This window comes from Mytilus californianus, unplaced genomic scaffold (genome assembly GCF_021869535.1).
Source record: "Mytilus californianus isolate M0D057914Y unplaced genomic scaffold, xbMytCali1.0.p SCAF_9, whole genome shotgun sequence".
Classification (NCBI taxonomy): Eukaryota; Metazoa; Mollusca; class Bivalvia; order Mytilida; family Mytilidae; genus Mytilus; species Mytilus californianus.
The window spans coordinates 12,265,203-12,278,564 of NW_026262745.1; the positions used below are offsets into that span (position 1 = coordinate 12,265,203).

The following is a 13,362-nucleotide window of genomic DNA, read 5'->3' on the forward strand; positions in this document are numbered from 1 at the left end:
TCACAAAATATGAGTCAGAAAATAAGATATAATAAGTTTTAAGTTCTGCATCTGAGAATTGAAAGTTTCCGTTTTTCTGCACGACGGTGCTAACTTTTGACAAACTAAGTTAACGTTGAGAATTAAATTATTGTAAGATCTAGACCTAATGTTTTTTTTCGTTTCTTTTTGTGTTTTATCTTTTTGTTTATCATGATAGATCTTTCATATCAATATTTGCTTGTTTTCAACTTGATGTGTTCTTGATTAATGTTTTCGTTAAAATATTAAAAACGAGTGAAAAAGTTTTGCGTAGCTCATCTCATATGAATAAGCAGAAGATTCAGCTTTAGACATTTTTAATAAAAATTGTACGAATAGTGGTGTCAATATTTCTAAGAATTGAAAAATAATTTATGTTCGATGTGTTATTTATAATCACACTTCAGTGTGCCTTCCTCCGGAAATCAGCGAGTTGACGTGTATATGAGAATAATTTCTCACCAATATAAACAAATCCTAAAAAAACGAGAAGAGTCGGATATATATTGCATAGTAGTAGGATTTCTCCACTGTAGTGAGCACTGTAGTGACTTGTGTGTGACTTGAGACTTCAATATAGGTAAGTACATGTAACACATTAGATGCTGCACGTTTTTTTTTAACCTTGATACTTTCATTTATTGTTAAGGAAGTGAGAAGGTGTTGACATTTTGTTTTAAATGATGCACATTGCAAAAACAATATATCGGTTTATTTTGGTTTTATAGTGATAAATCTCAAGACTGGTATGCCAATGCAGTCAACATATCCCTTATTCAATCCTAGTAACCAACAAAAAACGTCTATTATTACATTAGAAATTGAGTAGTTGATATTGAATAAATACAAAATAAAATCCAGCTTGTCATTATTCAGTATTTGGTACATGTATTATCATCACTAGGATTTAATTTTTGTACAGCCAAATAAATCAATGAATGATTGGTTTTTCAAGGAGAAATTTAATGTTCCCGTTAAATGAACCCCCATAGAGAAAAAATAGCTAATTGTATTTATTCAACGGAAGCCTTCAACTGGTAAACTCCAACTGATTCTGGGGGAAGGTTTTGTTTCCTTCGCAAAGAATATTGTGTGGCCTCACGTAAACCAGTAAAGAGTAGAGTTTTATTCCAACTGAAATAGGTTCCATTTGTAAAATTGGGACTTTAAAAGAAATATTCTCTAGATATGAAAAAGTTACCGATCAATCAACCTTCTTAACATAAGTTTCTCGTCGTATTTTGTTAGTTTATATATCCCAACGAAATAGAAATAAAGGATACCAAAGATACAGTTAAGTCTGCGTCATATCTTGAATTGCATCTAGAAATTGATAATGAGGGTCGGTTGAAAATCTACTTGACGACAAAATGAAAACATTTCAGCTTTCCAATTGTGAGCTTTCTATATCTATGTTAAAGCATGCCAGCATCGCCTGCATATGGAGTATATATCTTCTAGTTGATACGATATTGCAGGGCTTTCGTTTCCTCAACATAATTTCCTTGATAGAAGGTTGCTTTTTACAAGAAAACTATTTAATCAAGGGTTAAGCAAGTGATCCCTTCGAAAGTTTTACGGACGCCATCACGAGCTGGTTTTGAAATATCTGTGCTACAGATGACTACGGATATGTTCCAATTGTCCCAACCAAAAACCTGTCCTCTTTTTCTCGACTGTGATATCACCAAGTGTTAACTTACCTGTATACCTTTCGGAGCACATGTGATACTCCCCAGTTTTGATGCTCAGTCATTAGTTTTCTGTGTAGTGTTTTGTGGAGATAATTGTTTTTTCGTCGTTTTTCGATGTTTTGCCATGACGTTGTGAGTTTATATTTAATTTATGAGTTTTGAAAGTGCCCTTTGTATCTTCCGCCTATTTTTAATTCATGTACTATCTAAATACATTATCCATGTGCATAACATGGTTTTCATCACTAAAACTACTTAAGAGAAAATGATACACAAAATACAATTTTCTTTGTATTACAATAAAGTAAATAAGCATTCAACTGCAAATGAACATAGGACTGGTTTATCTTCACGAAAAGTAAAAGAATGAATGATTGGAACAATCTTATTTCTGCAGGATCAGTTAAACTTGTAATACATTGTACTAGTAACGCAATTAAATAGTACAGGATTAAGGTACTTGAAGAATTTTAAGTGTATAAGATAATTAATATAAGGTCAAACTTGACATCGTTACGTAATCTGTGTCAGATTAAGACGTGTAGCAGGTAACTAACTCATTTGAGATGTGTAGAAAAATAGACATTCTATTAACATGGTAAAAGTAACTTGATCTCAAATGTTATCATTTCTATTACATATTAAATGAATATAATGAATTATATTTTACAAGGAAGCAAAAATAATTATTATCGACTTCAAAAAGTTTCAACAAGACATACCAAGGCAATGTTAAGTGTCATCTTTAACCTTGGTTACAAGGGTTAAATGTTTAGCAAGATATGTAAATAAGAAAAGTATACTAGACAACGGTCACGAGTTATAAAACATGCTATAAAACATCTAGTCATATATATTTTATTCAAAACCGTTCTTTTCATCAACGATTTTTACGACAAAATATTTATGAAGCTGACTTTTATTCAGAAGTATTCTTCGACAAAGGAACAGTTCTAAGACAAATACACGATAAAAGTTTCGATATTTGTGTTAAAATTTCTTTAAATGAGTATAACAACTAACTGAATAACTACATAACAGATATACAGTGTACTTTAGTCTGAGAAAACAGTATTTATTTGTTAGTCGTTATTGACTTTAAACTAGCTTTTAGTCACTGTGAGTACTCTAATTTCGATGCGTTTTGTCTATTGTTTTTATGTTAGTTGTTTTTGTGCCTCGTACCCATCTTTTGAGTTAAGCCAATTGGAACTAATTTTTACAGTTTGTTCTGATGTTGTGTTGCTGCAGCAATGTCCCAGGTCAGGGGATGGTTGATCCCTCGCAAACATTTTAACCCCGCCACATTCTTTATATGCCTGTCCAAAGTCAGGAACCTGTCATACAGTGGTTGTTGTTGGTTCAGGTCTCTCATATTTGTTTTTCGTAAATTGTTTTGTTATAAATTAGGCCGTCAGTTTTTTCGTATAAATTGTTTCACATTTTTCATGTCGGTGCCTTTAATAGCCGAGTATGAGTTTTTCGCATTGTTGTAGGTCGTACTGTGGCCTACAAATGCTAACTACCACTTCATTTTAACTGTGGTGGATAGTTGTCTCATTGCCAATAATAACACATCTTCTCATTTTTACATAAACGAAAACACGGTACACAGATCGAAAATTTCTGTAAATTGCGACTGTTAACTAAATAGAAACGGAATACTTGGAAAGAACTTGAGGAACACATAATATTATAATGTATTCAACCAGCTGGTTTTAAACGTGCGACATTTTTATCAATCATATTCAATGTATATGTGTAGGACTCGGAGGTGCGATGGGGACAAAGAAGTGCGATGGTCACTCTGAAGTGCGATGGTCTTCGCCAAAGTGTGATTGTCTCCGCCGAAGTGTGATGGTCTTTGCCAAAGTGTGATGGCCCTATCTCTGATGTTTGATGGACTATATGACTATTTTAAAATCTACCGATGTCCATTTTCTTTAGAAGTTGATTTTTTTTTATTAGTTAGTCTATAAATTTGCATTGATTATTGTCCATAAAACACTTATGGCATTTTGGTATGCATGATATGTATGTTTATGGTTGAAATAAAAGAATCATTCCTGTAATAAGCCTGCTTACCATACAAATTAGGATTACTAGTATGTGATAATCCTATATACTGTTTGAATATAATCTGTTAGCACCTTGCTAATATTATGGTTTCATCTACACCTTTAAATGTTTATCTATTCAAACAGTGTTTGCATCATTCTAAATATATGAAAATATCGTATAAATGTGTGTCCTCAATTGCAGTTCCATACTAAATGAGAGATCGTTCTATTTAATTTTGCTGCATACTCTCGATGATTAACTTAAAAACTTGAAAGCTGATTCTAACAAAACAATTGACTGCTACGTTGACATGTTAACATGTAAAACATTGAAATATATAGTTTATGTTATCCATCGTACTTCAGAGTTACCACGAACGCACTTCCGCGTAGCTATAGACATTATAGCGTCACAATGCCACCATCGCACTTCGGCGTGATCAAAATCGCACTTCAGCGTCAAATCATCGTACTTAAGGGTGACCATCGCGATTCGGAGTACCATCACGTTTGAGAGTCATACATATGTTTGAATTAATAGGCCTTCCAATACAGTTATTTTAGAAACCCTGATTTAAATCTATTTTATTTGGTATGAGTTATGCCCCATTCCAGTAAGAAATACTTGTTTGTTGCGATTCTAGCTTGGGTAATAACGTTGATATTAAACTGTGGATTAGTAATGATCAGTTTTATATACAATTATTCTCAACTTAATAAGCAGTAGTCGGGTTTAGTTACAAATATGAGGACAATAAAGATACCTTCAGTAGTTAAAACATGTATATAAATAAAATATTAAATGAGAACTATTGATTGCTCTTCACTGCAGCAAACCAGACTTCCTTCATATGGAGTGAAATTATAATTTTAGCTTTCAAATTCACGCTTTCGAAAGCGCATCAACTTATTGGGTAGACCTGGTTTAAGGGGGATAAAACTTTAAATTAGAATAGCATTAATGCCTTCAAGCATTCTTAGAAATGGAATTAAAATTTTGTGTTTATACTAAGAAGCTCAATACATATTTATGAGAATGGTTGACATAGATATATCAATTATTTTAAGAGAAGTGTCTTTTAAATTCTCTCTTTTTAAACAGCCATAATTGGAAACTAACCAACCGACAAAATTATAACACATTTTTCTAATAGTTTAATTTTGGATGTAACACGTCTTTTGATAGGCTGAAAGTTTTTTGTCTATCAGCTCATTTTACATGTGACCGTGACGTCAACAACGTTTTTTTCATGATTAACTCCTAAAAAATGGAATTTAGAATTAAATTATAAGGAATGACTGTAATATTTTTTTCTGTTTATTCGAAATAATCTCTAAAATGTGGTGCACACGTTTTTGAGGTTATTTCTTCATAGACAGAAAAAAATATTACAGTCATTCCGTAATTAATCAAAATTGTATTTTACCGAATTTTAATAACACGCTAGAATAAGTAGATAAATTTTACTATTATCATTATTATTATTTGCAGGTAAAAATGCCAGGAGAACAGCTGACTTGTGTTTGGCAAGCTATATATGCTCAAGACCGACCCAACAGTGTAACCATGAATAAAGAAGTATTGAAATTGTTTCTGACGAAAGCGTCTCAATATGAATCAATTCAATTTTCTGAGCGCAAATTTTTCGACACGTTTTCAGAGGCGACTGTAAAATTCGATGATTTCAAAGAGTATGTAAAAAAAAATATTCGGGAACACGGTGTTGCTTTTTCGACAACTTGCAATGATTTGGAGGAAATGAGTTGGATCGACCTTAAATCTGGAATGAATAGTAAACTTGAGACAGAAGACGTTTACAAACTATGGCGCATTTCTAATCGTCTGATGAAGGAAGACACTTACCCACCTGTGATATTCCGCGAGGAGGCAAGTTGGCTTTTAGGGAAAGTGCTGTCTAATCTAGGACATAATTTCAAATCTTCAGATGATGCCTTTAGAGAAGATAAATTTACTTTCCAAGAAATGTTATCCATTATGGAGGATTTTGCCTTTTCCAACACGTCACAGCAACAGATAAACACGTGTATCGATGGTCTCTTCATGTGGTTGGTTGTAGAGGTTATGAAAAAAGGCAAGGTTTACAAACGTACTAAGAAGCAGGCAAATTGGACAAACTGGGTAAAACGTTGGTGTGTTTTGACACCTCATTGTCTTCGATACTATAGTAATGACAATGAGTCCAACCAAAAAGGCGAATTTACGTTCACCAAACATACTAAAGTAGAAAGCCTTGAAAGGTACAGTGGTGTAATGAAAAATCTTAAAGGCAGGTTTAGGCTCGCGAATATCCCAGTGCTAGAAATGGAGATCGCCGTCGACGACGAAAATGAGAAACGGGCCTGGTTATCTGACTTAGAGGAAATAATTCAGTGCTTGAGAGATAAGACAACGCCTGTTCAAAAACTCCTTAAGGAAAGGCATTTGAAGAATATGGCAACAAGGGATAATAAAAATGGAACAATTGAACAAGTAGAGGATATCGAATCAGCTCTTAATAAAACAAAGCTTCGAGCTGAGAAACAGTCTAAAAAGCAATTGTTCGACACCTCTATCAAGGTAGTGGAACCAGAAGAGAAGACAAAACCAAAAGGTCCCTCCTTGGAAAAAGAAAGTACAGAAAAGATAAAAGCAATGTTTATGAAAATTGACACGAATGGAAACGGCATGTTGGATAAGAATGAATTTGCAGACTTCTTAAAAGGCCTTGGGTTAAACATGTCGGAAAAAGAAAGCAATCTAGTTTTTAATTCTGTAGATACAAATAAGAGTGAACAGATTTCCTTTGAGGAATTCCAAATCTACTTTTGTAATCACATCATGAATGAAACTGAAACTGCAGAATGCGTCAATGTAATGAGAAAGGCATTTTTGGAGGCTGATCGTGATGGGTCAGGAACTTTGAACTTCCGGGAATTTACGGAATATGTTTGGGAAAAGAACAGAAACGCAAATATGACAAAAATTTTGAAGTCGTTTGCTAACGTTTCGACTGACGAAATCTCGTTTGAAGATTTTGAATTGTTGGTTTCGGGCAGTGGAGCAGAGGTCCTTGTGCCAATATTAGAAGAGGAAATAGAACAAGGTACTGATTCATCTCTAGATGATTTTGAAGGCCGCCTTCAGAAAGTGTATGATGACACAGAAGCAGATGAACTTACTATCTATATTAGAGAGCGATGGAATAAATTTGCTTCATTCCGAAGGGCTGGAAAGACAGGTTCTGTTGTTATGACCGGTGGACACGGAATGGTAGCAGATATTGTTCCAGGAGAGTATAGCTTGATTGACCTTGCTTGTTTCAGTGACCTGCCTCCATTGGAACCAAAGCATGCGGTCGTAAAAGACACACAATGGTTATCCAGTACAATATCCGGAAAATCAGGAAAGATGATATTTCCACTTGAATTTGACAAGAAAGTACCAATGGAACAGGCCACATCAGAACTTTTGCGGTATTATGGCTGCAGTTTTGCTGATAGTCAGCAAGAACAAATATCGTTGCTCTTCCGCCACGGAATCCAGGATTTCACTTATGAAAACGGATACTTGGAAAAGTATGTAACGGCTACAAATGGTGGGGCAGGGATTGAAAAACATGATTTTTCACACTTAGATTGTCCCTTGTCAGAAGATTCGGGCTTTTTCATTCTTGCAAAATTCATAGACAACGGCGACTTCCACATAACAGCCTTCCGACTTCCTGTACGTCATACACTGTATGTACCCGGAGGAGTAATTCATTGTAACGACTACCTCAAAGGGACATGGAGAACAATGCTGTCAGATGAAACAGACATTGATCACGTGCATCTCACACACGTCGTAAAAGAAGGACAAGAAGAAAAGTTTAGATTCCAGTTTACCTAACTGCATATTCCGATCAAATCACTTTGATTTTGAAATGTTTACAATCCGTTTATCAAATTCATTTCATTAAAGTGGATGTGGGTTGCTTTAGGTAATTTTGTAAATAGTAGATTTTGATATTGCTTTAGAAATACTAGTAGTAAGTTCACAATGACACGTTCAAATTGAACGAAATATGTCTCTAAAGAATCCTCCAATGAAATGATTCCCTTTCCGTCTTATATGATTGCTGAAAATATTTGCTTTCCAATATGCAGGAAATGTGATATGATATAGGGTTTGCTTCTCTTCTAACAATTGTAACTATTCATTTGCGTTGAAGTTACAGCAATATACAATTAATACTGTTATAGAGTTTTTGATGAAATGGTTGACATATGTATTATTGTGCAAATATTCATAAACCTTAACTAATGTAGTATTCAGGAAAAATGAGATTGCAAACAGGTACTTTGTGTCTTCATTGGACAATTAACCAATGTACTCTAACAACACGCATCAATGTGTACTCATTCTATTATCTGTCATCTACTATAAATGTTTAAAATGCCTCTGTAGCGAACTGTTATTTCTATAAATGTTGTTAAGGATGTATTCTTCTGACTTTTCAGTCTCGTTGAAATCCCGTTCTGGAATTATTTCCAAAACTTGTGATACAAAAAAAGTAAAATCACAAAAATACTGAACTCCGAGGAAAATTCAAAAAGGAAAGTCCCCAATCAAATGGCAAAATCAAGTATTACAAGTGGAAAATATCAATGAATTTAAAAAATATTATAATCAAACGTAACTCTGTGAAAAAATCGTGTATTTATAATAAGTAGTTTTTGAGTAATAAAATTTTCAAATTTTATAAACCAATCAAGTCAGTCTCAATAGCCAAAATTTTGAGAAAATGGGTGATGGGTACAAGAAATGATTTTAACAGAAACATGTACATCCCATGTCATTTTTTTCTTTTCAGATTTCTTAGATATGTATTTTGTCAATCATTCATAACAAAGAAGTTTAAATGATATGCTTTAAAAAGTTTTTGTTCTGAAAAAAGAGAAAAATCCCAAATTTAAAAAAATTGACAGCATGGTAAATTTGACACAAAAAAAGCAACAATATTTTATAAAACTTTCTTATATTAACACCTACATATAGGTTTTAAAGTTAAATTTATTCAGATTGGTCCACTTCATCTTTGGTGAAAGTATGAAAAAAAGTTTAATTGTGAGACTGTGATTTTTTTCATGATAATAGCCCAAAAATGGGTAAAAATTGATGAAAAATGGGAAAATCATCAAAATTGGGTACTTTCAAATGGCCGTAGCAAAAAAAGAAGTGCACCACCATATGATTTTTTCTTCACCAATTATTTTTTTACAGTCATATAAACCCATAAATCAGGTTAAGACAAAAAGTTTAATTCTTGAAATTTTTGGCTCCTCAGAGGTGTACATCCTTAAACAACCGTCACGTCTTCCACAATTCTTAGATAAAGGATGATATGAAAATAACGAGATGTGATATAGATGCCAATGTGACAACTATCTATCAAAGTTCAAATGAAGTGGATGTAAGCAATCGTAGCGACCGTACGGCCTTCAACAATAAGAAAAACCCATACCGATATTTTTCTTCTAATAGATCCGCATTTGTAGATCACCTTTGTTTCAAAAGAATATTTTAAATATGAAAGAACATAAATATTATGAATATGCTGTACAGTTTAAACTTTAATCGTCTCAAAAAATTTAGTTGTTTTGTGGCTTTTTCCATTATAAAATTAATTTAGGTAGCCCACTTACAGTAAGAACTTATTATAAGTAAACGCCCGGATTTAACGTACGAGGAAGAGGAAGATAGGCAAATGTACCAGATAAACGAAGATATATATACGAGTTTGGTGTGCATGAGATACCTTTTCCGTTTCTACAAATGAACATACCATAATTTAAGAATTTATTCAAAACGTTTTAATAGTTTATGTTAGAAATTTCTTTTGTATTTATTATTGAGTAAGGTTGGTCGTTGAGTGTGTGTTAGAATGTTATTTAGCATTCCAGTAAATTTTCGAATTTGTCAAAAAAAATCGACTCAATATTTGAATCAAGGTTATGTTCCGATTCGTATTCGAGTTCTGGAAAGGACGACATTTCTAATGTTTTCTATAAAAAGTTTCTCAATGGAATGATTCAAATTCTACTCTGACAACAATGATGGTTGATTTAGATTTTTTTTTTGTATTTAATGTCCCTTTATCCTTAACGGAGCAATTAACGGAAACTTGCTTTGTGAATACGAATTAAAATTAACGGAAACTTAACAGAGATATAAACGGGTTCGTGAGTTAATGGATGCTTCGTGAAGAAGCTCCCAGGTAGATAATTTGATATTACCATGCATTCACCTAGAGAGTGGCTATGTAATATACCTCTCAAAAGCACGTCATATCATGTATATTTTTTCTCAATCCCCAAATATTCGCACTGTACATTTTTTATGGTATAAAAAAAGTTTAAAACAACTGTTTAAAAAAAAACCTCCTTTTGTTCATATTGAAACAAAGAGCTTGAATGTTACAGACAGAAAAGCGCAAAACACCCAATCGTATATTTTTTCAGAATTTCGGTTATATAAGCAAAACAACAACCTTTTCCAAAAATGACCCCCTTTTTATCAAACTGGTATTTCCCCGAATACCTATAAGAAAAGCATAAATAATATCATCACACAATGTATTTTATACTTATGAAAGATGACTTGCATTTGTATATAAGATGGTTTTATAGTTTCCCATAGTTCTTTAAACTCTCTCCTTTAACTTGTGTCTTTATTATGTTATATATTTTATCTATAACAAGTGGCGAGACTTGTGCATGTTACATAAAGTACATTTTTTTATTAAACTTTTAGTGCGATCTATTCCTTATAATGCAATGAGTATCTGATGTACATTTTGTAAAGGAGTGTCTGGATGGGGTTTACAGAATAGATAATAAAGGGGCAAGATGAAAAATATGCCAAAAATAATAAAGAAAAAAGAAAAATAGGCAAAAGTATAGAATAGAGAATAATGGAGTGCTGAAATAAGAATAATAGAAAAGAAGAGTCAAAATTTATAAAGAATAGAGAAAAATGGTTTAAAATTAAAGAATACATCTGAAAGACACCCTTTTCAGACCCTCATAAATGATTTTTTTTTTAATATGTTAGAACAATGGAGAAGGCTATATAAAACAAAAATAAAATGACAGAATAAACGAGGAAGATATTATAACAATATCACGTAGATATGAATGAATGCTAAGCCAGAGATGTTTAGGTTAGATAAAGAGTTAACTTCCTTACAGAAGTGATTTTAACTTCTCTTATCTGCATAATAATCGATCGAGTGTTTTTGTACTTTTTTATCAGTAATATTCCATTTCTTTGAAGAAAAGGATGGGAAATTTTGAAAAGTGTAACGCGACCATTCAACAGGAAGTTTCTCTCATTTTGCTTATTTGTACATGAATAATTCTCCGAAAAATTAGGCGTGCGAAAAAAGTATCATTTCTACGCAGAAATAACATTGCTGATAATTCATACCTCCTTAATACAATATCCCTTTATAAACATCTCCATACGGCATTGGTAGGGTTTATTGACAGATAATATCTACCGACTAATTGAATGAAAAAAAAACCGGCAGACACGGAGAGGCAAGTTTATTTCTACAAACCCGTTACATTTTATGCTCTGGATTGTTGTAATCTACCATATGTATCATTAAGTAGTATTCTCGTGACTTCGTTCATAACCCAGAACTTTTGGCAAACTAGTTTCAATTGTTTTTTTGTCAATTTGTCAATGAGAAATGACAACTACATACAAAATATCACTGACTAATCTTAAGTTGACCTAAACACTTAAACACAAGCTTTAACGTCTAAACTATGCAAAGTTATTTATGTTGTGTCATAGATCAAACTTATTCGTTCAGTGTATATATACTTGTTTTTGTTTTTGTGTATTGTCCTTTTGGTCGAGTTAAGCCATTTCAATTGATATTTTATTGTGTGTCTTTTTATGTTGTAATGTTATACCACTGTTTCAGGTTAGGGTGAAGGTTGGCGCCTGTTAAAACGTTTAAACCCGCTGCATTTTTATGCACCTGTCCTAAGTCAGGAGCTTGTTGTTCAGTGGTTGTCGTTTGTTGGTGTGGTTCATAAGTGTTTCTCGTTTCTCGTTTTTTTATATAGATTAGACCGTTGGTTTTCCTGTTTGAATTGTTTTACACTAGTCTTTTTGGGACCCTTTATAGCTTGCTGTTCAGTGTGAGCCAAGGCTCCGTGTTGAAGGCCGTACTTTGACCTATAATTGTTTACTTTTTACACATTGTGACTTGGATGGATAGTTGTCTCATTGGCACTCACACCGCATCTTCTTATTTATATAAAGTTACAAAGCCTATGAACCATGATCATGGGGTGGGCCATATAATCTTCATGAAAATGAGAAATGCCAATCCTAATACAGCTGTATACCTAATATCATTGACTTACCATAAGTGGTTTGTCTTAAACTGACATAATCGTAAACTACAAGTATGCAGAAGTTTCAAAGTCAATAGACAATACAATGTAACTGAAGGGGCTCATTTTATACATGGAAATGAGACGTGCCAATACTAATACCAAATATCATTGACCTACCCCTAGTGGTTCCCCTTAAACTGACCTAATCACAAATTAATACAGTGTTGACGCCGCCGACGCCTCCAAACAGCGCCTAAGTCTTGCTTTCTCGGGTTCGTCGAGGCAGAGACATATGCAGAATTGTATTATATACTAGTCAACAAACGTAACGATACACAAGTTTGAAGTCCAATGTATCAAAAAATATAATCAATAGTAAAAACTGTTAAATTATCCAATGAAAAACATTCAGTTGCATATGATTAAAAGAATCTGACCAAATTGGAAAGTGAGAAAATACCGTGTTATTGCACATAGGGGTCACATTTATTTTTGCGGAAAATAATGACAAAAGTCGGCACTTAATTTCGAAGATTAGAATTAAGTATTCAAATATCTGCATAGGCATTCAAAATTTTAAGCAGGCCATGTTTAAGTTTAAAGTTTTAAATTCTGATATCGATTTTTGAATTTTTGGGTGAAAATACGATTTTTGAAATAACAAAAATTGCAACCAAAAAATCGCGTATTTGCCTTAAATCAATGGTTTTGATAAGAAAATAACACTCTGTAAATGTTAGACCAATTGGGCAATTATTTACCCTGGTACAGTGTATCCAATTTCATTATATATGGAAAATACCTTGTTTAAAGTGATGAAAGATGGTTGGTGTTAAATGGAAGAATATATATGATTGTAAGCATGTAAAACTTTATCCCTAAAATATTATGGGTAATAAACTTTTTTAAGCAATTTCTTATAAATTGCATATTTAGAACGTTATTGATCTCTTGTACATCTAGATTTAATTCTTGCAAATTTTAGGAATGTTCATTCATAACCTTTGACCTCAATGCAACCGAACCGCTTCGTTGGTCTTGTGGTAGCGTATTCGCTACGAATGCGAGGGGTCGCGGGTTCGAACCACAGCCGGATAAATCCAAAGACTTTGAAATTGATATTTGCTGCTTCTCCTCGAAGAAAGCGGCATTAAGGAGTGAGGTTAGAGCAAAGACTGTTCTACTCTGAA

The 13,362-nt window shown here is 33.1% G+C and overlaps 1 protein-coding gene across 1 annotated transcript; it reads left to right on the top strand.

Moving 5' to 3' along the window:
• Nucleotides 1-448: 448 nt before the first annotated feature.
• LOC127716546 (switch-associated protein 70-like) lies at nucleotides 449-8,521 on the top strand. The gene is made up of 2 exons (XM_052222769.1): nucleotides 449-601; nucleotides 5,268-8,521. Exon 2 carries the CDS (start codon nucleotides 5,274-5,276, stop codon nucleotides 7,662-7,664), a length of 2,391 nt encoding a protein of 796 aa, XP_052078729.1. The 5' UTR covers nucleotides 449-601; nucleotides 5,268-5,273; the 3' UTR covers nucleotides 7,665-8,521.
• The last annotated feature ends 4,841 nt before the right edge of the window (nucleotides 8,522-13,362 follow it).

What these genes read in the sequence shown, in the direction of transcription:
- LOC127716546 (XM_052222769.1), top strand. Translation starts at nt 5,274, where the DNA reads ATGCCAGGAGAACAGCTGACTTGTGTTTGGCAAGCTATATATGCTCAA.